The 24,221-nt window shown below is 49.8% G+C and overlaps 11 protein-coding genes across 11 annotated transcripts; 5 read left to right on the top strand and 6 right to left on the bottom strand.

Annotated features, from left to right (window-relative positions):
* Positions 1-1,014: 1,014 nt before the first annotated feature.
* On the bottom strand, positions 1,015-1,815 carry M438DRAFT_280137 (uncharacterized protein; the record flags this gene model as incomplete). The annotated part of the gene is made up of 1 exon (XM_029901147.1): positions 1,015-1,815. The coding sequence occupies one exon, from the start codon at positions 1,813-1,815 to the stop codon at positions 1,015-1,017; it is 801 nt and encodes a 266-aa protein (XP_029757355.1).
* Positions 1,816-2,576: 761 nt separating this feature from the next.
* Positions 2,577-3,305, bottom strand: M438DRAFT_98327 (uncharacterized protein). The gene has a single exon (XM_029910452.1). It carries the CDS (start codon positions 3,213-3,215, stop codon positions 2,646-2,648), a length of 570 nt encoding a protein of 189 aa, XP_029757356.1. The 5' UTR covers positions 3,216-3,305; the 3' UTR covers positions 2,577-2,645.
* A 522-nt stretch (positions 3,306-3,827) lies between these two features.
* M438DRAFT_384870 (uncharacterized protein) lies at positions 3,828-5,240 on the top strand (the record flags this gene model as incomplete). The annotated part of the gene is made up of 3 exons (XM_029908960.1): positions 3,828-4,601; positions 4,773-4,946; positions 5,126-5,240. Exons 1-3 carry the CDS (start codon positions 4,288-4,290, stop codon positions 5,238-5,240), a joined length of 603 nt encoding a protein of 200 aa, XP_029757357.1. The 5' UTR covers positions 3,828-4,287.
* A 1,342-nt stretch (positions 5,241-6,582) lies between these two features.
* Positions 6,583-7,516, bottom strand: M438DRAFT_280215 (mannose-P-dolichol utilization defect 1 protein; the record flags this gene model as incomplete). Its single annotated transcript, XM_029901153.1, has 2 exons — positions 6,583-6,849; positions 6,908-7,516. 2 exons carry the CDS (start codon positions 7,514-7,516, stop codon positions 6,583-6,585), a joined length of 876 nt encoding a protein of 291 aa, XP_029757358.1.
* A 493-nt stretch (positions 7,517-8,009) lies between these two features.
* M438DRAFT_98380 (uncharacterized protein) lies at positions 8,010-8,603 on the top strand. Its single transcript, XM_029910453.1, has one exon. The coding sequence runs from the start codon at positions 8,193-8,195 to the stop codon at positions 8,577-8,579; it is 387 nt and encodes a 128-aa protein (XP_029757359.1). The 5' UTR covers positions 8,010-8,192; the 3' UTR covers positions 8,580-8,603.
* A 1,542-nt stretch (positions 8,604-10,145) lies between these two features.
* Positions 10,146-11,967, bottom strand: M438DRAFT_279993 (general substrate transporter; the record flags this gene model as incomplete). The annotated part of the gene is made up of 5 exons (XM_029901133.1): positions 10,146-10,904; positions 10,961-11,277; positions 11,331-11,470; positions 11,527-11,829; positions 11,891-11,967. The coding sequence occupies 5 exons, from the start codon at positions 11,965-11,967 to the stop codon at positions 10,146-10,148; spliced, it is 1,596 nt and encodes a 531-aa protein (XP_029757360.1).
* Positions 11,968-12,552: 585 nt separating this feature from the next.
* M438DRAFT_408180 (S-adenosyl-L-methionine-dependent methyltransferase) lies at positions 12,553-14,336 on the bottom strand (the record flags this gene model as incomplete). The annotated part of the gene is made up of 2 exons (XM_029909941.1): positions 12,553-14,161; positions 14,217-14,336. The coding sequence occupies 2 exons, from the start codon at positions 14,334-14,336 to the stop codon at positions 12,728-12,730; spliced, it is 1,554 nt and encodes a 517-aa protein (XP_029757361.1). The 3' UTR covers positions 12,553-12,727.
* A 996-nt stretch (positions 14,337-15,332) lies between these two features.
* On the bottom strand, positions 15,333-16,899 carry M438DRAFT_338268 (uncharacterized protein; the record flags this gene model as incomplete). The annotated part of the gene is made up of 2 exons (XM_029904098.1): positions 15,333-16,787; positions 16,840-16,899. The coding sequence occupies 2 exons, from the start codon at positions 16,897-16,899 to the stop codon at positions 15,333-15,335; spliced, it is 1,515 nt and encodes a 504-aa protein (XP_029757362.1).
* Positions 16,900-18,176: 1,277 nt separating this feature from the next.
* Positions 18,177-18,759, top strand: M438DRAFT_338269 (uncharacterized protein; the record flags this gene model as incomplete). Its single annotated transcript, XM_029904099.1, has 3 exons — positions 18,177-18,328; positions 18,379-18,591; positions 18,654-18,759. The coding sequence occupies 3 exons, from the start codon at positions 18,177-18,179 to the stop codon at positions 18,757-18,759; spliced, it is 471 nt and encodes a 156-aa protein (XP_029757363.1).
* Positions 18,760-19,239: 480 nt separating this feature from the next.
* Positions 19,240-20,265, top strand: M438DRAFT_280023 (alpha/beta-hydrolase; the record flags this gene model as incomplete). Its single annotated transcript, XM_029901135.1, has 2 exons — positions 19,240-19,348; positions 19,400-20,265. 2 exons carry the CDS (start codon positions 19,240-19,242, stop codon positions 20,263-20,265), a joined length of 975 nt encoding a protein of 324 aa, XP_029757364.1.
* A 615-nt stretch (positions 20,266-20,880) lies between these two features.
* M438DRAFT_348269 (amidohydrolase) lies at positions 20,881-22,511 on the top strand. The gene has a single exon (XM_029906102.1). It carries the CDS (start codon positions 20,987-20,989, stop codon positions 22,382-22,384), a length of 1,398 nt encoding a protein of 465 aa, XP_029757365.1. The 5' UTR covers positions 20,881-20,986; the 3' UTR covers positions 22,385-22,511.
* The last annotated feature ends 1,710 nt before the right edge of the window (positions 22,512-24,221 follow it).

A 24,221-nucleotide genomic window follows, 5' to 3' on the forward strand; every position in this document is an offset into this window, starting at 1 on the left:
CAAAGTTCCGTCTAACCAAACGACACATATCGAAACATCAGTCTGGTCAAACTGGCGACAACCTCAAAGAAACGACAACGGAAGACTATATTTACGAGGATCCTGCATTGTGTTTCTGACCGAAGTGCTAGAAAGAGGGTTGTGCATGATTGCAACAATTTTCTTCTTCAGCCCCTGGTTCTAAACCAAGAAGACCAATGAAAATAGTTGCTTTACTAGAGATTCCGCTCCGGATTATTTTTACGAGCTGTTCATGCTCGGAGGTGGTTCGACGCCTCTGTTAACTGAAATCTAACTATTTGTTCCCTTCTCGAGTAACAGACAAAGAAGACCCACAGTCCCACCTCGGCCACACTTGCAAAACTCACCGCCAGTGAACCCACCCAAACGACCGCCCCAGAAGAGGAAAGAAAGACACGAGTTTTTGCATCGACGACGAAAATGAAAGAAGTGACTCACGAACCAGAGTCCCAAACATGAAGTGTACACGCCCCAGCGACAGAGAGACTTCCACAACCGCAAAGAAAGTGTTGAGGCAAACGAGCCACCGGTGGTACAGAAGTCCGAACAGATAGGAAAGAGGGGGACTGTTCTGGTGAATGGAACACCCAACGGACAACGTCATAGCCACAACTGACTGCCTTCAAAGCCAAACCCCTTCCAACCCCGCTCATGCAAGAACCGTGGGTCCAACACAACATCTGGGTTCCCAAAGCCCGTACGCACAAGTGTCAGAGCAGACTCCAATGTGCAACAGCTTCGGGTCCATAATGAAGGTGGTTAAGCGCCTGCCCCACCCTACAACAACACTGAGAACCGCAAAGCCCGTACGCCCGAAGGTAACAGCTTCACGACCTCCCAAGGGCCAGAGCAGGCCTCTAAGGGAGCTTGAAGTGGTTCACAAGTCAACGGCCCGGCAAGGCCGTCGAGTGATCACCGACAACAAGAATCAGGAGGCAAGGCAGAAACAAGCGATACGATACGTTCTTGCATGAGAAGGGAAGGTTGGAGACGTCAGGTGTAGCTTACCATGTGCCCGTGGGTAGACCAAACATCAGACGCGTTCGTGCGGTTTCTGGCTTTCGGGTGGACCCTGCCTAAAGACAGAGAGCCATCCGGCCACACGAACGCGCCAGCCCGAAGACCTCCAACTTGTTCTGCTCGTCGGACGACGCACGGCGGGCCATGAACATCGTACTTCTGCACCTGATGCTCGTTAGAGAACCTCAACTTGGAGACCTTGACGTGCGTGGATACGAGATCCTGAGGAGGTATGCCCATGCGGCCTTCCCAACCTATCGCACGCCGAGGCCTCCTGAATTCCCTGCGGTTGTGGGGCAACTCCGGGGCCTGAAGAGGCGCTTTTGACAGACACCTCTCCTGAACCCTGATGCTGAGGAGTGTACTCACCTCGTGTTTGAACTTGCAGAAGCTACCGTGCTCTTTCGAGACCTCCGGCACTTCCACCTTCTCTGGTTCGCGAGGCTTCGAGCACTCGTCGGCGGATCTACCATGAACGTGTACGTCGCAACCGAAGTCACAACGCACCATGGGCAATAACTCGGCTTCCTCCTTCTGGGCACGGCCGCAAAGGGAGAGAATACTGACAATGATTTTAGCAAGCATTGTGAGAATGGGATGTGGAATACTTTGGAATGTTTTGAGCTTGGTAGTAAAATACAGAAGCAGTATGGAAAGAAGAAAAAAAGAGAAAGGAAACACGGAGGGCGTTGGGGTAGGAGATATTATATGCTTGCGAGCTCTGCAAGCGAGTGATCCTGGAAGCGAGTGATTTCGCCACCATTTGGGAGTCATAGGCCTTATGACTGTACGGGAAGCTAAGTCGATGGCCCGCCAACATCCTCTAACTTGCTCACAGCGATAACATGACGACAACTAGACGATATCGGATACAACGACAATCAGGCAATACTCTACATTACAACACGAACATATGATCAAAGAAACCATTCCAGAAGGACACACAACATCATTAACCCGGCAGTGGTGATAAGCGGAAGTAATAGGGGCAGGACTCGGGAGCAGTGCACCACATCCCGCAAACTCACTCAACCCACGTGTAAATCTATCGAACATCTCCGAATCTCTCAATACAACAGACAAATTTCGGAGCATAATCATGCATTACGATACTCCTAGAGCACTTAGATTAAGGTTAAACATAAGGGGTTGGCAGGTAAGGGTAGATATTGTGTCTTGCATCGGCATCTCAAAAAGCACGCGCATCTGTGCAAGACACATTAAGAGACAGAATGGTGTCCAATATTTGTTATATGTCTAGTGAGAGTGAGTGGTGTTACTGCTCTCAANCTGCATGGGAGCGGGCTGCATGGGAGCGGGCTGCATGGGAGCGAACTGCATGGGAGCGAACTGCATGGGAGCGGGCTGTATGGGAGCCGGATCTGAAGCAGCAGAAGAGTCCTCAACCCAGGCGCAATGGTTTACTTCTTGCCGTGCGCGGTTGAAGATCACGTCATCGCGCTGCTTCTCATGAGGCTCGAGACTCTGGCGTCCGTGGTTGAATTTAACATGTCTCAGAAGAGTCTCCCTGCATATTTTAGCCTGGATCCAACTTGTAGTCATGTGGGAAACCCTACCATCTGACGAAGGTTGACTTGCAAGTTTCACAGGCGAACGGCTTTGTATCGGTATGCTTGTAGAGAATATGGGATGTCATGTTGTACTTGCTTGGGCTCACATGTGAGCACTGAGAGCACTGGTACCCCATGCTGGCGCTGATTCAGGTGAGTTGCTCGATCGAGAAAACCGTGAAGTCGCGCGCGGACTTTATAGAGCGAGTGGGCCAGGAGCTGAGAGGGAATAGATCCAGAGACCACAAGACGAGCTTTGAAGAGCCCAGTATCTTCTGTAGAATGGTGACAAGCTTGAAGCAGTAATAAGCTATCGTGAAAGATGCAAAGTGAGTTGATATTTGGTTGATATCTGGTTGATGAAGGAAGAGCTTTGAGAAGACGGTCGAGTAAGTGAATAGCCCCTAACGCTTCGTTCGAGGAAGGCGGGAGGCAACTGCTCTTTCCTACCTGGCTGTCGCCGAGCGAGCTTCGATGACGATGCGAGGCGTAAGCCATTTCGCTCAGTGAGAATGGGAAGGAACAGTCGACTTCGCAGTGACCGGATGAAACTGCAGAACGATCAACTATTGATCTTCCTTTGCTGGCTTGGTTCCAGAACATTCAAGTCACGTTTGTCTGTGAGATCTCTTACTCCTGTCTGACAAACCTCTATCCACGCGCACCCAGTTGCCAGAGCTACCAAACGCAGAAACCCAAAGCGATCCCTCTGCTCCGTTGTCATTGTCCTGAATCTTCGCGCCATGATTCAAAGACCTGGACCGCTCGTCAGGACATAGAACTCATAGGTAAGACAGCTCCGGAAGCAGCTTGATCCAGGTTCGTGTGACGGGCCTCTGTTGGCTCTCCCATGTTACGAAGCGGATATACATTGTCAAACACCAAGAGCATTGAGACATCCTCGGATGAGCACACAATGCTAGGGATGCATTGACAAGACTGAGGGCGCTTTCATGGACCAGGTTCAGGACCGGGGCAGGCGAATCATCGGCCCATGCGTTCGAATTCCATTCTATCTGGCATTTGGCATGAAGGCATCGACAAAGAGTGACATTTTTGTAGAGGAAAAGCATTGCTGGCAATCATGAGTCGCGACAGGCAGTCGCAGCGTTGGCGTGACGTGCACGGACGTATCTCGCTTAAACCTCGGTGCTACTCGCTGTTGGTATGACCCGGATCCAGCCTGGCAAACACAATATCTTGTCAACAGAACGACCATAAACCATTGACATACCTTCTATAGGACAGCCAGAGTGTGCTACTGTACCCTTCATTCTCACTCCTTAGTTGCAATTGGGGAATGGATGGAATGGGCGAGCTCACGAGAGAAAACATCTCTTTCCCGCTCCCTCTGGAAACCCACCACACACAAAAATCCTCCTGCAGTTCGACAGGCTGTCTACAAAATCAAGCTCGCAGGCTGAGAGTCAGTGTCAGCCGCCGCAACATTTCCTCTGATTTACAAAATACGCAACGACATCCTAAATCAACCTCTCTTTCTTCCAAACATCCGGTTGTTCGAGTCACGCAATCTTGTCGACTAAGTCACTTCATATTACTGGGCCCTAGCCTCTTTCCATTCAAACCGCAGCCGATAGATACGCATCCGACTAGCAGTACGAGGTCGATGTCGGTGCCTTAATACTCTGAGATCTCACAGCTCCAGCGTAGGAAAATGACGAGAAACGGAACAGGGCCAGCGTCTGCTTCCAGGAAATTAAGCGGAGACGGAGATGTGGGAATCTACCAGACACCGGCAACATGGCTATGGCTGGCAGTACTCTACAAAGTCAATGTCGGCACCGTAACAACCCGCAGTTTGTACTGGTCGACAAGCAGCAACGAAAGAGAGGCAGTGACTGTTTCTGGAGAATCGAGCGAGTATGGAGATGTGGAAACATGTCGGATGCCCGGTTGGTTAAGCCAGTATGAAAAGGGGACACGAGAAATGATTCGAGCTTGGTATCGCAGCCTCGATGCAAGAGAACGGTGGGAAGCGGAACAAATGCAGCGTATGCTTCCATGAGCTCGACTGGGTGCAGGGATGTACAGAGTCGTGAGAGACCTGGGTGGCTGAACGAGCGAATTCGGGAGGTCACAAAAACGGTAGGAGTACAGATTGGACGCAACATTGTTTTCGAATTATGCTAATGGGCACAGAAACAGTGGTGTATGGCGCGGCGACGAGTCGAACGAGTCGACCCACGGGCGTACGAAAGTCGAGTTTCCAAGCATACTTCCGGCACCTTCACTCCTGCAACATCAAACGCATTGTCTCCTCTACCTCGGTCCTTCACCTACAACTATCTGCGAGCTAGTAACTACCCCAGATCGGTAAGTTCACTATCTTCGGGATCCAAGACATCGCTGCAACTTCCAAGGGCATAATCTTCGTCACTCGCCCTCATCAGAACTTGATGGGCGTGCCCAAGTGTCGAACTTTGCCTCGCAGTCGAGACCCTTTGACTCTCTTTTGGCGTAGTAAGAGTCAACCAAACGCTTGTATATATCAGTGTGAGAAGGATTGCAACCCTCCAGCTTGCATGCCCAGTCATCTCTGATGTCCGTGTTGACGTTAGAGACGACGCAATGGTCAAAATAGTGGTGGATCAACCGGATCGTGCTTGAATCCCCCAAAGATGGTGTGATATTTTCTCGGTGGCTTTGTTTATCCGGCTGTGGGTTGTGTTCGTCTTCCTGGAGTCTCTCTGGATCGGTGTCGGTTGCCTCATCCCCGGTATATCTGATCTTGGTCGGAGCAATACCGCAAGGCGTCCTTTGGAACACGATTCCACCCAGCCTCCTAATCTCACCAGAGTACTCGTCATTTCCCTCGATGATGGAATAATACACAGCTGCGGAACGATCGAAATACGGATACTCCCAAGCCTCCCCAGGAAGATAACCAATCGCATTCGGAAGAAGATACAAGGGATCGATGGCCGTCTAATTTTTCTTGTCCAACGCAGAAACATGGTAGAAAGGTGTAGTGGAGAAAGCAACAAGACCGGTATCTTCAGTCAATCGATCTTCGGCGAACACGACAGCAAGCTTGAGATGAGGCTTGACGGCTTTGAAGGGCAGAGGGCCTCAGACCGAGAAGGATCTGAGACGTTGCAATGGCTCTCCCCGCTCGAAAGCATGGAATGTCCACCAAGCGCTAAAAGCTTCGGGGCCTGAGGTGTCGATTTCATCAAAACTTGCAAAATTATCAGCCTCCGAAAGAGTGAAGAATTGCTTTCTGTGGCTCGCTGCGTATGTTTGCGGCTTCAAAGCTTGCACTTCATCATACAGAAGGTAAGGCACATGTATTGCCCCATTCACCTCTGACAGGACCAAAGTCATCGATCAAAGCCGCGACATAGGTTGGAAATCTGCCAAACCCATCAACGGGAAGATTGGCGGCTTTGGCGTAGAGAGTTCGAAGATGTGTTCCGCCTCTCTTGTGGAGTAGCAAACAGGTAGCCCACAATGCATCGAATGCCACGGACTCTACAGCTTCGTCGTGGGCTCGGATAGTCTCGTCATCGGCATCGATGTCTGTGAGAAGAGGGCGGAGAATGTTGTTGAACATGCGAAAGACTACATCGGCCTTGATCTTGTGTGTCATGGTGGGTGCGGGTTCAGGATATCTTGTTCCAAAGCTTCTGGCGAGGAGAGATTCGGCAAAGGTTGCCATGTGCTTCTCGTTGGTCCAGTCGTGTTCGGGGAAGAGGTGTGAAGATATCATGATATAGAGTGACAACCCTTTTTGACAGGGAAGTAGGACGGGTAGATATAAGAGGTGAATATGATAGACAAACGACAAGGGCGTGTCGCTGCTCGGTTTGATGTTACACAGATCATGCGCCTTTGAGGCCGGACCCTGCAGGCGTCTGCAACCATATGATATCACCAGTCTTTCAGGAAACACTTCTGAAACAAAGAATTGTATGCGTGTACTGTATATACCAAGACAATGTACCCATATCTAACCTCTTCTGCGAGTGCTTGGGCCCTTGCCCTTGGGTTCAGCGCTTGTGGTCATGGCAATAGCCTCCTTTCTTCCCGACTCGTTCAGCTTGTGCGAAGGAGCGCTGACCTTGCTAGGGGCGCTGTTCCAATAGTAGATCATCTGGAGGGCGAGGACGGCATTGAGGACGAAGCCAGAGATGAAGCCGTAAAGGATGAGCTTGTCGTCGACTTCTTGGAGGGTTGTGAAGATACGGGAGAGGGAGCCGAAGAGGTAGTTGAAGACCTTGAGACATGAGGGTTAGCAGGTGTAGATAGTGCGACGAGTGAATGGTTTGACTTACGGCGAAAGCGCTCAACTGACCGGTGCCGCCCTGCTGCCAGACAGTGATGATCTGGGGCAACTTGCTGGCAACACCCAGAGCACCAGCTCCGGCCTGAAGAAGGCCCATGGTCTTCATGTCGATGATGCCAGGGCTGAAGAGCGAGTAGCCAGCAGCAGCCAGACCAGCCACAAAGGCAGCAGCAGCTGCGCCCTTGCCGCTGTATTGAAGGATCAAAGCTGCAATGGCAACGTTCTGGACGGCAATGAAAGCCGTCTCACCGTAGGTGCTGAAGGGGAAGCCCATGCGAGCATTATAGGCGAGCGAGATGAGGTATGAGCTGGTCTCGAGAGCGTAGGCCAGGAAACTCAAACCGGCAGCTGACTGCGAGTTCAGGAGCTTGAGAAGCTGAGGAATCTTGACGACGGCGGATGCGCCGATGATACCAATACCGAGGCCCTTGGAAATGGCCAGCTTGAAGCAAGATGCATCGCTGAGTTGAACATCGTGGATGAGAGTCTTGTAGCAGTGGTTTCCAAGGAGAGAGATACCAATGTCGCGGATTGGTCCAGGGAGGTTCTGGGTGATGGGCTGCAGCACCGGACGGAGGGCGGTCTCGAGTTGTTCCATTGTGATGTTGTTGTTGTTTGAACAATCAAAATATTTTGGACAAAGATGATCTGAAAGCTTCACGCTGATGCCACCTGTCGAGGGGCCTCTTTTCTGGCGTCATGTGGGGTCGACTTCCCCTTTCGTACAACGCTTCGAGTCTCGAGGTCAACGTGGCAGCTTCACCACCACCTCTCATACATACTTTTATATCACCAAAACACCCTTTCGTTTCTGTGCTTATCATACTGTCAGCAATGTGACTCTTTGTACTCATCAATTCTTGGATATGGTCCCTTCGATCTGATCGACAATTATACCATATCATAGGTCAAGTTAGCCATCTCAAAGATATTCTCGTCTATTCCTGCTTCTAGGTGGACTGGCACCTCGACTTATAATGGCATCTTTGTTGTCTGGGTTCCATGCTCCTGACTTTGGGCTCCTTCCATCTTTCCTATTAGGCCACTACAGGACTTTGGATCGACGACCAACCTTGAGCACATCTGACCATATTGGACCTGCTCCAGGTGATACATAACGACTACGCTGGTGTCGTGAAGAGTCTCTTTCTCAGCCCAAGCTTTCTGGTCCTTGATGGTCAACAACACATCGTGGGTTTCAACCTCTGACACCCGAGCCCTGGAGGACACGCGGTCATGACTGAAATCTTGCTTGCTAATACTGCTGTGTCAGCATGGCTGATACAGCCATGTCTGAGGTTCTGGATCCGACCACCTCGTCGTTGCTGTTACCTCTCGGTACCCCTGTTCCACACCTTGACCTGGATGACTCGTTGGTCTGGCACTACGATTCAATCACGTCCTCGAGCTGTGCTGGAGCAAGCTACATATACCCACCGAGCCATGCCTCTTCCATCAGTCAGCAGCCAGTTCACTCAGTGAACTTGATCATCAGACCTGCCGGGGTAGCTCAATCGGTAGAGCGTGTGGCTCTTATCATCACGATATCGTCAACCTCAAGGTCGCGGGTTCGAGCCCCGCCTTCGGCTATTCCTTCACACACGCTGTCTGTTCTTTTTGCCGTTTGTTATGGGTCTAGAAAAGCAATATCTGATGCTTGAAACAAATCTCAAAATTTTGGTGAGTGCCAAGATTTTTATTTTTCAGAATTGGGCGCTCGGACTTTTTCGTGGGCGCGTTTTTTTCTCTTCTTCTCCCTCCTTTCCTTTCTCTTACGCATTCTCTCGGTTCACTGCTTTGTGTTTGCTACATGGTTTTACAAAGGTGAGAGCACGCGGATGAGATCTCGACATCCTGGCATTGGAGAACGTTCCAAGGGTTGTTCAATCAGTACACCGACTGCCGAAGGAGAGGTCTGAACCCGCGACCGCGGGGCCCTGTGCTCTTTCGCTCAGGCTAAGCCAGTGTTTCGTTGTGCGCGAACTCTCTATTCGACTGTCGGCGGCATCTCCTCGTAGGAACCATGATCTCTCAAACATATGCAGAGTAGCATCTGTTCTGGTTTGAGATCACGAAAACGCGCCATCTTCTCGCGCAGAAAGACGATACAATTCGTATGGACACGATCCGTGTATTATCGTCCGATGGCAAACTCGATCCCACGACGTCGAGATTGCAGATTCTGTGACGAAAAGAGTTCTACACTCTTTTGTTCAATCTAACCTAGCAGTCGACGATATCCACGACCACCGATCCAATCTGTACGTTCACACCTCTTTCTTTTCTTCCTCTGACGTCCTACACCTTACCCCATTATGATGATTAATATTATATCACTGAGGCCAATGGAGATTGAATCCCTCCGTGCCATTCTTGATGCTTTTTATTATTAGCTCTATCTGATCTTTTCCCTCCACTTCAAACTCTTTCTGTTTTGCATCACTTTGTTGTTTATGCATTGTGCTAACAATCCGAACAGGACAGGTAGCTTGGTACTCTCGTATATAGTTCTTGGATACCATGCAGTAGATAAGCATATGAATATTACATCTGCCTAGCCATTTATTCCGCGTTTACTGCTACTCTTGTGATGTGCTTGTGATGTGTTCATACCACGTTCATACCACGTTCATACTACGTTCATACTACGTTCATACTACGTTCATACTACGTTCATACTACGTTCATACCACGTTCATACTACGTTAATACCACACTCGTGACGCACTCGTAGCAGTATATATCGTCCCAGCTCTCTCGCCTTCCTCGCCAACGAAAATCTACGACGAGTTCGAATCACCCCTTCCTCCAGCGAGTGCTTTGATTAGACTTCCCTGCCGCCACCTGATTCACCATCCCTATGGCTTCATTCCGGACGAAGAGCGAGGTCGGTGTTAGTTTATGATCTTTACAACTGTTTCGAGGGAGAGGGATGTAAGAGGGGTTTAAGTTCTTGAAGGCACGCATGATTACGGTTTTCTACCGCTACAGTAACCGACATGTCCAAGTCAACGTGGACATCACCAGATCCCTGTCAAAATGCAAGGGTGATATTCAAAGTTATTTAAATACTCCTGGTGAGAGTGGCTTACATGGATGAGCTCAACCTGTCGGACAGTACTGGTTTGTGGTATTCGGTTGTGAATTTCCATATGTAGCTGTTGTGTATGCGTATGTGTGAGAAGAAGTAAAAGGAATTTTGGAAGCCCTGTTCCCTTGTTGTTCATCTAGGCCCTGACACTTCTCTCACTTCCACTTTCCAGAGAGGTCGTCTGTACACCACTAACAGCAGCATCTTGAGTCAAAAGACCACCCACATCCCTGAGTTCAACAGCAGACTCTGTGGTTTGTGCACCTCCCGCAGCAACAGGAACAGACCCTCCAAGACCAGCCCATCTCTTCAGCAAACTGACCACCCTCCCCCTCTGAGCAGTTCCGGGCACCAAGAAAGCCTCTTGAATAGCTTCAAGGCTCAACCCTTTGGTCTCAGGCATACTGACCATCAACACCAACACACTAACGAAACAAATGCTTCCGAACAAAAAGTACGCTCCAAAGCTCGAGTTTGCCAGTAACACAGGTGTAATGATGGCGACGATCCAATTCGTAAAGAAACCCAGTCCTTGGGCTACAGAACTAGCAGCACTTCTCGTAGCAGCGGGTTGGATCTCCGAAGCGTAGATTTTGCCCACGATGCCCCAGGTTGCGGAGTAAGCTAGACCGAAGACGAAGACCAAAACGATGACGAGCCAACGGGCTGGATTTTGAGGAGTGACGGAGTTGGATGCGTAGAGTGTGCCGATTGTGAACATGCAGAAGGTTAGAATGGAGCCGCCGGTTATTACGTTGGTGCGGCGGGATATGGAGTCGGTGAAGAGGACAGCCGGGATGCTTATTGCGAGCATGAGAATAGCTGAGAGGCCTGAGGCGAGGAAGGAGGAGGTTTTTGCTGAGATGCCGGCTTGGGCGAAGAGGGTGGATGCGTACTGCGGTTGATCAGTCAGCAAGGTTTCTGGTATGGTCGAAGATGTGGAAAGCTTACGTAGAGCACACCATCAATACCGCTGAGTTGTATGACTCCCAGCACATAGAGGGCGAGTAATGCAGGCTTGCGATACGGCTTGCGGAAGAGTCGAGTGAGTCCCTCAACAGCACCGGGTTGTCTGGCGGATATCTGTTGTTCAGCGGCGGGACCGAGCAAGTCTTTCTCAGCCTCCACGGCACTAAAGTCGAGGCGTTTGAGTTCCTCGATAGCCTTGTCGCGGTGACCGTTGAGAAGAAGCCAGCGAGGTGATTGAGGTAGAATGAATGGTGTGGTAGCCAAGACGAGTCCGAGGATAGCTTGAATGATGTATGGTGCTGCATTGATGGTCAGCAAGGAGATTGGAGAAGGTCAGAAAAGCACGACTCACCTCTCCACGAGAAGCTCGATTCAATCTGCACACTTCCGTAGCAGGTAAAGTAGCCAACACAAATACCAGCATTAGCCATGAACTGAGGCATCGACACTAGCATGCCTCTTCGCGCCGATGGTGCAATCTCTGTAATGTATCTGAGAACAAGTCAGTCTTCGTCCACCTCTCCACAAGCCAAGTCTGCAGAACTTACACTGTGATGTTACTGATCCAAAGACCCTCACCAATCCCACACAGTGCTCTACCAACGAGAAACATGGCGAGTTTGTTGGCACATCCCTCCAAAGCAGCTCCAGTAGCAAACACTAGTGCACCTGCTGCCACAATCGCAAGTCTTCCAAAGCGATCTGCAAGTTGTCCAGCAAAGAAGGATGGGAAGGCCCCAGTAAGCATGATCAATGAGACTGTGAATCCACGGAGAAAGGGCGTGAGTTCGCCAATGCTAGATGTGAAGAATGGCATTTCGGTCACAGCACCGATGCTGCCTGTATCGTAGCTTGGTGCAAAGTCAGCAAATGTTATTGATTGTTGACGAGATAGATGGTAAGAGAATATACCCATTCAGAAACCCTCCGAGAGACACCATGCCTGCTGCCAGGACATAGCCTGGAGGTCGAGAAATCTCAAGCTTCATGGTCGTATATACGAGTACAGCCGCAGTTGTTTGCTGGTTTCGGGTGAATCGTGTAAATCTGAAATCGGGACCTTTCTCTCTTCTTATCATCGGGCGTCTTGTACAATCCGTGTGTATCAGTAATCCTCAATCAACGTCATCGATACCAAGATGGAAAATGGTTGCCTACGATCGTTATTTCGACCTGTAGAATCTCAGAGGAAAGGGCGGGTGAGTGCGATTGCGGTGCGGGGTCGAGGGATGGATTGTCGATCAATTGGAAGGTGCGGCGATTGTACAAAGTAACATCCAACAGCAATTTCAGAAAGAGCAGGTATGCCGTAGATGCTGATAAATGCGATACTGTCGAATTGCAATGTCTTACCAAAGAGTAAAGAATTTGTAGTCGACTGGCAGTCTGACCTTTAAAGCTTGTCCAGCTGTTCCGTCACGGCGATCTTACACGGACCTCTCAGATATATTCTGCTACCGACAATGGTCAGGACATAACAGGGCACAATTGCTCAAATGCAAGAAAGGTTGAACACTGGGTTGAACAGATCATGTTTTTGTCTATCATCTTTCATTTCATAATGTCCTCCTCATATCCTCATCACCTCAAGGTAAATCAACACAATCATGACTCTTTTTTGTTTGCTCATCAGAAAAGTACATGGCAAGCAACCACAAAATCATATTTGTACAATGGCATATTTTCAAAACACACTCATCAACAGTCATGCAGCTTTTCTTTGTTCATATCTTCAACATCATGAGAGATTTAGGCCTTGGCGGAAGGGAAGACGGCCTTTGCGGCCTTCTTTGCAGCCTCGAGAGCACCCGAAAGACCGAACTGGGTGTTGATACCCTCGACACGGTGGGTAGAGTTGATGTTCTTGACCATGGTGATTTGGTAGCAAGTGGCGGAACCTTGACGGGAGATGATGGTGGAGTAGGCAAGGAAGTATTCCCAGATTCTGAACCAGCGCTTGCCGTACTTGGCCTCGACCTTCTCGCGGTTGCCCATCCAGTTACGGTACCAGCGCCAGAGAGTGGCGCTGTAGTGAACACCGATAGTGTCAATGCTCTTGATCTCGAAACCAGCGCCCTCAAGCTTGTCGACGGTCCAGCCGAGAGGAGTAGAGGCATCAGCACCGGGGAAGATGTACTTGTTCATGAATAAACCCCAGATGAGATCCTCGTACTGCCAAGACTTGCGGATACCAGCGTATTGCATGAAGAAGACACCGTCATCATCGAGCATGTCGTGGATCTGGCTGAGGAAGGTGGAGAAGTGACGGACACCGACGTGCTCGGACATTTCGAGACAGGTGATCTTGTTGTACTTGCCCTTGGGGACGGGAGTGTCGCGGTAGTCCATGCAGAGGATGCGGCTCTGCTCCTCGGGGACGCCGAGGCTGCGGAGACCGCTGTTACCCCAGGCAGTCTGGTTGCGACCGAGAGTGATACCAGTGACTTGAGCACCGTAGTGGGCAGAAGCGAACTTGGCGAGGGTACCCCAGCCACAGCCGAGGTCGAGCATGCGGTCACCAGCTTGAAGAGCAATCTTCTGGCAGACGATGGCGAGCTTGTTGTCCTGCAATTGCTCGAGGGACTCTTCCTTGTTGATTTCAGAGATGATACCAGAGGTGTAGATCATGCGAGGGCCGAGGAACCAAGAGTAGAAGTCGTCACCGCGGTCGTAGTGGTCGCGGACCTGCTCCTCGTCTTGCGAACGAGTGTGCATGATGACCTCGGGCATCATGCCAGTAAGGAAGAACCAGAAGAGAGACAGAGTGAAGCGGAAGTTGGCCCAGTCGTGACGGTACTCCATGACCTCAAGAGCGTCACCGTTGAAGTCGACATCACCGTCAAAGTACTTCTCGTGGAAAGTCTCCATGGGGATCTTGCTGCGGCCGTGGTACTTTGCGCGGTCGGCCTCCTTGTGGAACTTGAGGTAGTGCTCGACGGGGGCGCCAGGGAAGCGGGCCTTTTCGTTCTTGCGGGGAGTGTAGCCAGAGGCAATGGTCCAGAAGGCCATCAGGATGGGGATGGCAGTCAAGAGACCAAAGAAGACCCATGTCTTGAAGCCACCGCCGACCTTGTATGCGAGGTAGGCAGGAATGCCGCCGAGGAGAGCGAACAGGACATAGTTGTTGAACGACTCGCTGCCGGCTGCGTCGGCGGGGAGAGGTGCATTCTTGATTGCCGGGTACTGTAGCAGTTGAGTTAGTATGGCATTGGCTTCACAGGAAGAGGTAGAGACTCACGGCAGTGCTGCGTACACCAAACTCGGTGCTCTCAGGAGCAGGAGCAGGGACGGCAGGAGTGTCGATGAAGTTGGTCAACTCCTCCGAGTACTCGGACTTGTACACGTCTTTGCTTGCCATTGTTGCAAAATCCGATCGTCTGACAAGACCCTACAATCGTGCCCAATGCCTCCTTTTTAAATAATTCCCAACCCACACGAAACTGTGTCCCTTGACGCGCCAAGCTAAAGCTCCATAAAGGTTCAAAGCTTTGGCCTTTGGCTCCGAACTCATGGCGTTTTTCTTATCCGACGTGTGCACTCAGGAACACCGAGACGAACCTGACAGGCAAGATATTGAAGCACGATGATATTCAACTACTCGCCGCTTCGATATGTTCGTCTTCACTGTTCAAGATAGGGAAATCACACAAAATCCAGCTTCTGATCATGTGCAGGGGAATATGCGCTGCTTCGAAAATAGATAGCGGTGCATAGTGCATGTCGGATAAGACTCTCCAGACGGTCTGTAACAAGACAAAGCTTAGGAGTCCGCGCGTGAGTGGGCTGTTCACCGGGCCCGCCATCCAGAACCAACCCCGCGGACGGAACGCGTTATCGCGACACCTCACCTGTTTCACACCTCCCACATTATTATGCACAAGCTCAGGCACAATTTGTGTGTTTTTCTCAACTTCCATTTCATCTCTTGTGTGTACCATAATCTGTCTCCACTGTCTCTGCCATGAGCTGCTCAATAGTCTGCTATCAAGCGCCGTGTTCCCTGATTACTTTTTCCTTCTGTTCCTGCTTTCTTGCAGCTTCAATACCATAGTTGTACAAATTGAAAAAAAAAGAGGAGATTGTCAAGCCATAGTAGCGAGCACTGCCCCTTTCCGTGTCTATCATCCTTCTTGCGGTAGCATTCTTTCTCTCATCAAGCTGCTCGGTCAATCCCTCTTGTGTTTTTTTTTGTGACTCCTGGTTTTCGTCTTTTCGTGGATCCCGTGCTTTGTGTTGTGTATTGCTTCATGTCTTCGTGTCGTAGTCGTATGTATTGTTGTCTTTGAACTTCGTGGTCGCATTTCTTCTTTTCAACATGAAGCAGAAGCTGTCTCTTCGTGCACCTCGATGGTAATCAGAGCTTCGACTTCTTGCCCTTCTGCTTCTTCACCTCCTTGCCCTTCTCCGCCTCTTCCCTCTCCTCCTCCTTCTTCTTCTCATACTCCATCATCAACATCGAACCAACAGGGTCCAACATAAAGTCCATGTACTGACGGACGGCAAGACAGACGGGAGCAAACGACTTGTCAACCTTCTCGGAACGTGCGACATCCTTCATGGCCTTCTCAAGTCCGTGGTGCATCTCCTGAAAGTACTGTTGATGGAGGGCCTCAACTTTGATCTTCAATTGATGGATGGGTTGGATGTTGGCGAGTCGCCAAAAGCTGTACAGCATGTGAGCAAGGCCTTCCTGGAACTGCTGCATGTAGTCATCTGCAGCCTTGATGACGACACGCAAGTCCTTCAACATGGACAAGCTCGAAAGAGGCTTGAGCATGAGCATATAGCCTGCGCGCTCCTTCCAGTCGGTGTTGTAACGGGCGGGCTTGAAAGCACGCTTCAAGCCGTCTGTGAGACTTCTCATGGTGAAGGTGACACGCATTGCACGAAGGTTGGTCATCTTCTTGGCAATCAATTTGAAGACGGAGATCCAGCACTCAATGTGTTCCTTTTCCCAGACAAGATCGCAAGCCTTGACGGGAATCCCATAGACACGCACGTGAACGTACAGTTTAGTGATGCAGGCCAGGTTGGTGGGAGAGACGGTGTTGAGGAAGGCTCTCAGACGTTGAGCATTGTCAAAGTAGAAAGCGGTAGTGCCATACATGATTGGCGCAGCCTCAGCGTTGATACGCTTGCAGACAAGAGGAAGACTGCAAATCGAAGTCTTCCAGTTGACGCCCTCCCTTGACAGAGGCTTCTGACCAGGAATTCCGTCGTACGAGACTCCTCTGCTTCTGGCAAACTTGCGCTCAGCTTCGGCAGGGGTCTTCTTGCTGCTGATGTTAACGATTCTGATGCACTTGAGGATTTTGCTGCGGCTGCCTTTAGGACGGTACTCGTCGAGGGCATCGGTGAGTGGGGTGCCTTTGGAAGAAACCCAAGCCTCGTTATGCTTGATGATGATCAGGCGTTCGTGGAAGATGTAACCGTAGATCTGGTTGCGGATCTCGGTGGGCAGACTGAAGAAGCCTGTAAGTGAATTTCCAGCGGTCCTCTTCTTGTACATGGATCTGAGACGATCGCGAGGCTTCGACTTGACCTTGGGCAAGTCGAATACATTGTTACGAATGCGGAAGATAGAGCCTGGGCCGGCGTAATCCTGTGTCTTCTTGGTGGGCTCAACGAGATGCGCAACGTCTTGCTCCAGCTTGGCCTCGACTGGCTCATCACCATACAAGGGCTCAAGTGCGCAGGCGCCGGTCAAGCTCAGATCGTCGGGGATAACCAGCGGAGTACTTTCCTTCAGCGGAGTGTTCTTGTTGTTCTTCTTCTTCTTGCCGAACGAGGCAGCCATGGCGCGGGTTGCCTAAGTAATATCAGCCATCAATGTCCCTCGATTTGGTTGAGAAACTGCTCACAGCCGAGATGTTGGGCCTGTTCCACCATCCGCGACGCTTTGGGGCTGATTCAGGTGCCATTTTCGACAGCTTCTTGATGGATCGGATGTCGGCGTTGAATGTTCCGTGGTCACGAGCAAGGGAAGGTGCTGGTGAGGAAAGCTCGTTGGTGTATGCAAAAAGGTCGCGAGTTCGAATCAGCGCGGAGGTTGATGCCAGTGAAAGCTGTGGACTTTTGCGCTCGAGTGAAGCTGGCAGCCTACCAACGCCGATCAATTTCTCGGACGAGATGAGCTTCCAAGTCGAGTAAGTTTCGAAGGTGGAAAAGGTCGACAGTCATGCAGCCCTCGACAATGATGTCGCTCACGTTGCATTTATTTTGGGCAGCTTCATGTAATGCAACAACTATCGTCTACTTACTATTGGCCTGGTCTGCTCTGTAGCTCTAACACCTCTCGGTTTAGAAATGTTCTTTGCCTGAGCTTGTACGTTGTTTGCTTGCATAATATATGCATCTTGCAAACAGTCGATGCCTGGTAAGGTCATACATGTTGCATGCAGACAGCCTTTTACAGGTTAACCCTACTCAAAATCCCCTTTGCGTCACGAGCAGTTAAGGAAGGAAGGAGAGATTCAAGTTAGGTTGCAGCTTCCTATGATGTGTGGATGAGGCATGATCGACCGAAGATTATCCGAGATGATCATGATATTCCAGCGTCATCATCATCCAGTTTCGAATCATGTTTCACGCTCTCCTTCATCTTGAAAACCCAACACGACTAGCAAGACAATTTCTTATGACATATGCGACATTGATGTTCGAGTCTACTGCGGCAACGGCATATCTACTAGCTGCAAGACCGCCAATGATACCACCGTCGAAGATGCGACTATTTAGCCGAACATCGCGACAGTCTATCTGCGGTGTCGCGATCATTGCAGCGCGAAAGGCTTGCTTATGATTCGCTCTCGCTCAGCGACCTTGCCTGTCTCAAAGGTATTGTCTCTGTAATGCTAAACGGCTTCGGCGCTTTCATCATACCCGTTCCCATGTTTTGATACTTACCGCAGTCGACTGCAGAGAACCTGTGCCGATGTTGTATCTAAGCAGATCTATTTTTACAATCCGCGAGAGCCGCGCGCGTAGAATAGACCATCATCACCGGTAGGATTCGGCGTTGCAAGCACGACTCATCGCGAGGCTGAGCGCTCAGATCAGGCACCCCGAGCTCCTACGTTTTCGCATATAGATGGCCGATGTCCTTTGAGTTTATCGCTACGATTCTTCCATTTTTTGTTCGCACATCGCACACTTCATTCGTCGCACAACGTCAACCTGACCTACAACAACTCTCAAGATGCTCTATCTCAGCTCCGAACCATCGAAAGCCAACCCTTGGGAATCAGTACGCTATGTCTTCTACGTCTTCTGGCTTATTCAATTCTGGATCTGTGGTTTTCTAGCCGTCACAGGTGTTGCTGGGCTATTCGAAACGCCATTCGATTATAGGTCCGTACTCTGGTACAAAAGAGAAAACCACAAAATTGACCATGTAATAGCAACGTCCTGTGTCTGGTCGGTGTCATAGTGGTTGACTATGTCTACGTCAGTCAAATTCACCTCTACGTTATGGGTGAACTAGAGCCTGCCCTTGCCGTGAAGATGCAGAGTTTTCAGTGTCTGACAATCGTGCTGCTCTTGGTCAAACTATCCTACATAATGGCGAATCAGTTCATGGGAGCTCTCGCCTTCTTGTATACTCTTCCATTCGCGTAAGTGCAGCCAAAACCTGTATTCAATGGAGCTTGGATTACTAATTGTCTCGACCTTGCAGAGCAACCTTCCTCCTACAATGGCTTGTTAGCGTCGCAGTACTCAAATCAAGCAGGCGTCAACAGCTTCAACCTGTCCAGTTAGACAATCTCAGCAACAAAGTATGATTCCATGCGATCGGAAGGTTTCACGCTGGCGAAGACAAGTCCTATCGGACATGAGAGATTACGCATGCCGGTAACTCCCAGCACGAGATGCTGTCAAGAATCTGGTAATAGAAATGTACGAGGATCTGGGTAACAAGAGACTTCCATCAGCTTTCAATGGACACTCTCTGCATGCCCAGTATTTTCTTGCATTCTGACCGCTCAATCTTGACCGTCGTCGGTTGTCGGGGAGGTCAACATGCGCTTCGTGTCGGCATTGATTGGCCGGACTGCCGTCTCGCAGGATTCGTGGCTGGGTCGGCCTGCCACTTCCTAAACACCGAACTTGATGCAAGTCAGTGACTATTCAATATGATACTCGGAGCAATTTCCATGCCGGCTCCATGTGAGGATTGACATAAAGGAGGAGGTTTTCCCCGTGGCTTGCTGATATCTTCCATCAACACAAGCAAGAACAATATTCCATACCAAGCGAACATCATGACAGCGGTGAAGAGTGACCGTCTACAGTATTGTACTGATGACTTTGGCAATCCCATCTATGCCAGGGTATGCTGGACGCCCGACACGTCGACTCCGAAACCCATCGGTAAGTACAGCTTCCTGCCAACCACTATATATTAGCTAACACGTATATCAGTGATTATCCTCCATGCTGGAGGCTTTGTAATCGGTAGCGATGCCATGATACCTCAAGTCCAAATCGACTACCTCACCTCCCACAACTTCGTCGTCGTCATACCTAATTACCGTCTCTGCCCTCAAGTCAGCGCTCTCAAAGGTGCAATACCCGATACCCACGCTTCTTACGACTTCTGCAAATCAACCCTTGGATCCCTTATGCTCTCTACCTATAACATCGACGTGGACGCCTCAAAGATCGCAGCTATGGGCATTTCAGCAGGTGGCTTGTTAGCTCTCCATCTAGCAGCACGTGGAGAAACAAACATCAAAGCCGTTACTGTCCTCTATCCCTCGCTCTACCTCTCTCAACCATCTCTGTCTCGTACTAATGAGCCCTACAACCTGCCGCCCTACAATCAAGCTCCAGAATTCACACCTACACCGGAAGATCGGAATCAACTCTGCCCACCTGACAAACAAATCTCCGAAGCCGGCTTACCTATTCCAGGAACACAGATGTCCATCCGCGTAAGATTCATGATCAACCTACTCAAAACAGGAACCTGGAATACCGCTATAACGTCCTCACCCGAGGAACTCGCAGCATTGGATCCTTGTTCTGAATTCACTGATGCGGGAGCGGTATGGCCACCTACCTTTTTCATCCAAGGAGATCTTGACGAAACACCTGGATCGAGGATAGATCTTGTGGTCAAGGCTGCTGATGAATTGAGCCAAGCTGGAGCGGAGGATGTTCAGGTGGAGATTGTGCAGGGCGCTAGACATATGTTTGATGCAATGCCTGGTGTTGGTACGCAAGATTTAGGACCTGGTTGGTTGGCTGTGAAGAAAGGACTCGATTTCTTGGTTGCAAGATGTTAGATGACACGACTGTATAGATTGTTCAAGGAAAGCTGATAGAAAAATGACTCTCGGTGGACATTCTTTAGATTCCGAAAAGCACTCTGCATTTTGACAAGCAATGTGCGCCGGGGAGTGGAGTCAAGAGATATCCAACCCTTGTTCTTGCCCAAGGCAGGGTTGAGCCACTGTTACTGTTCCTCCAGAAACACAACATGTAGAGAAAACAGGCGGTCAAAATGCAAGAGGATTTTTAACCACATGCGTGCCTCCACTGAGAGCGTACAAATATCGACTCTCACTGGAGGCTCACTGATATTCGGAAAACATTTTGCATTTTGACACGTTTATCACATCGTCGGCAGGGTGCTAAGGATATGTCACTCCGGTATCCAGGGGAATGGGCATGTCGATTGAGATCTCTAAGTCATGACATGGTCATGAGTGGGCCCATCAAAATGCAGGATGATTTTTGGAAACCGAGGAGGGTCCAAAGAAATCATGAAAATTGTAAATGTCGATGGAAGATCGTCATGATAGGCGAATTATATATTCAGTCTCGGGCAACTGCGGGGTAATGTCTTCGGATGAACGACCAGATAGGCGAAGGAACATGGCATGATAACATTTGGCCTGACTACCATTATACACTCATCTTCTCTCAGATCGATTTGGACTCTGTTCGAAGCTCACCTAACAGCGCAGGTTCTGTACCGGATAATCATTCTCAAGTCTACACTCCATGGACAGTCCTTCAGACGACGAGCCCTGGATCCTTATCGCGGAAGAAGGGACCCAGAACCAGGGCGATATGCTGTCTGCAGAGCGAAAGATAAAGCCTTGGGCACTTTCACCACCGAAAACATACATCTTCGAAAACGCAAATATTATAAACACCGTCGATGGCTCCATCCGATCAAATAGTTCGCTATGCACCAGCGACGGTCAAATCAAATGGATTGTCGACGGTCTGGCAAGAAACACTTCCGAATCCGATGCCATCAGAATAGATGCAACAGGAAAATACCTAGTCCCAGGCTTAATCGATTCTCATGTCCACATCACCGCCGTCCCTGGTACCGCAGATCTCGCAAAGGTGTTTGGCAGCGAATTCGCCGTTTCTGCCTTCCGACAGCCATATGTATGTCAACAGATGCTGAGCAGAGGCTTCACCACGGTACGCGACTGTGGTGGAGCCACGTTGGCTCTTAAGGAAGCGATTGCTGATGGCGTTTTTCCTGGACCTCGCCTTTTCATTGCTGGCCATGCACTTTCTCAGACGGGCGGTCATGGCGATCAACGGGGTCCTCATGATCACACTGCTTGTTGTGGTGGGACGAACAGCGTTGGCCATATCTGCGACGGAGTGGATGAGTGCATCAAAGGCGTTCGTGAGGAAACACGTACCGGCAGTGACTTCATCAAGATCATGGGAGGTGGTGGTGTCGCGAGTCCTACAGATGCGCTTGAGAATGTACAATTCACGGCTGAAGAAATCAAAGCCATCACCACTGTGGCAGCCCAAGCCGACAGGTGGGTGACCACACATGCATACACACCCAAAGCCATTCAACATGCCATCCACAACGGCGTCAGAGGCATTGAACACGGCAACTTCATCGACAAGGAAACTGCCAAGTTGATGGCAGCTAAGGATATTTTTTTGACACCAACCTTGATTACCTACTCTGAGATGGCTTCGCCAGATTGGACTGGCTTTTTACCACCAGAGTCAGTGGCGAAGAATGAAATCGTGCTCAAGAAGGGCCTGCAATCCCTTCAGATCGCTTCTGATGCCGGAGTCACCATCTGCTACGGTACTGATCTCCTGGGTCCTTTGACAGCTGCACAAACAAAGGAGTTTGCTTTGCGAAGTCAAGTCTTGTCGCCGTTGCAACTGTTACAGAGCGCTACTATCAATCCGGCTCGTATGTTACGACAGGAGAAGGCGCTGGGACAGTTGTCTCCTGGATTTTCGGCCGATATACTGATCATGAATGAGAATCCGCTGACCGACATGGAGATGTTTGATAAGCCAGATAAGCACCTGCTGGCGGTGATCAAGGAGGGAAGAGTGTTTGTCAGCCGCTGGTCAGGTCTGCCACAAGATACGATCTCCCCAACGCCTGTAATTGAGTAATCGTCGCTGCTCGGAAGCGAGGGACCTCTTGAGCAGTTTTACATAGCCATGAATCCAATCTCCCGATGTATCGTAATAGAGCAAGGGAGTTGCAAATTTGATCGAGCAACGAATTGAGACTACCGCCTGAACCCTGAATCTGTACTCCATGTCATGTAAGACATACCCCAGAAGATCGACGGGGCGGACAGAAGTTTCCTGTTGGGATCGCTATATGGGAATCGGGATTTTGCTTCCTCCCCGTGTGCTAAAATCCGTCACTTCCAGCCATCTCCTGCGGCCACGCCTGGTGTCGTCTAGCCTGTAAAAATGCACAATGTTTTTCAGATCGATATAGTCGTTCGCAGAGAGGCGCCAATTACCACGCTCTCAGTGGAGGCTACCCCTAACAATGCTGAGATTGTGCTGTTCTACAGTTGTACGCGTGACAAAGTTTAGCACACCGGGAGGTTGTATTGTGAGAGTCGAGACTACTCGAGTAGGGTTCGCGTTCCGAAATTAGGGATAGAGTCTGTTTTGTGGTAACTTCTAGCAGGATTCGAGTGTGAAGCCTAGGTCGTTAAGAAGATCGGATAGGATATCTATCCATCTGTCGGGCTTAAGTGCGCCATCTTCTAAAGCAACATTAGTCTGCTATTGCTCTGTTATATCGATGACTTTCTAGGCTCCTAAACAAGGAAGTTGTTTAACCTCCATGTTTGCACTTTCCGGCTTTCCGAAGTTTGCGAGCATCTATACCATCATTAATGAACATGGTTCGGCATACTTCCGTAATGATTGATGGCAGTACTTATGGCATACGTAAGCTATGCATTATTTACATCGATGCCTAAGCTCGACTCGGGAGTCGTAACTTCCTACATCTAATCTAATGAAAGATGCCATATCCTATCTAACAATATTCATCAAACTTTGATACAAACAACTTCGAGCATTTGACTAGTCCGTCTAATGTAGCTAGAACTTTAACACTTATCCCTGTCAGGATCTTATATCTCTTCCAAAAAGTTCGATTGGACAGAAGAAAGATTAGATCAGATCAACCGAGTATTCTTCTTGTCCCCTCTAAGCAACTAGACAACAAGGTACACCCGATACATGACACAAAAATTGACATTGCAACCTTATTCCATCGGAGTAGACTCCATTAACGCCACAATTATAAATCGTTGCGAATCCCTCCCTCCCTTCCAACCCACCCCCCTCTACCTTCTTCACCTCCATCCCATACATCCCCCACTATCCACCACCCCCACCCCCCAAACCTCTCTTATCCAAACAAACCTCACACCAACCCGGCAACACAGGAACAAACACCTCGCCCGCACCAGTGACACTCTGACATTCCCTACCAACATGATCCCAACCCGCACAGAGAGAATAATTTCGAACTTCGGCTGTGGGGCAGAAAATGGCATCTTTGGTTGTGTGGTGGCATGACAGCCAATACACCATGCGGTATTTGCACATGTGGATGGATGTGTTGAATGTGGTTGAATGTATTGGGGGGGTTTTTGGATCTTGGATTGAGAGGGATGGGATGGGATGGGATGTTGGTTCCGAGGTTGGTGGAGAGATGATGTGGCTTTGCTCTGTGTTGTGGGCGAGGTTTCGGAAATTGGACTTGGGAGGGATTGTGTTGTACGTATGAGTGTGTGTATGTGTGCATATGTCGGTGGATGGAGCTTTCCTGATCAGTGATATCTGGATATGTGTTTTGGCTCAGAGTATACACCACACCACACCACACCACACCACACACCACTCACTCGCATCGAGAGGGAATATGGTCTCGTTTGGACTTTCCCAGTCTTTGTTGGTTTTGTGAAAAATCCTG

This window comes from Aureobasidium pullulans (assembly GCF_000721785.1).
Source record: "Aureobasidium pullulans EXF-150 unplaced genomic scaffold scaffold_20, whole genome shotgun sequence".
Classification (NCBI taxonomy): domain Eukaryota; kingdom Fungi; phylum Ascomycota; class Dothideomycetes; order Dothideales; family Saccotheciaceae; genus Aureobasidium; species Aureobasidium pullulans.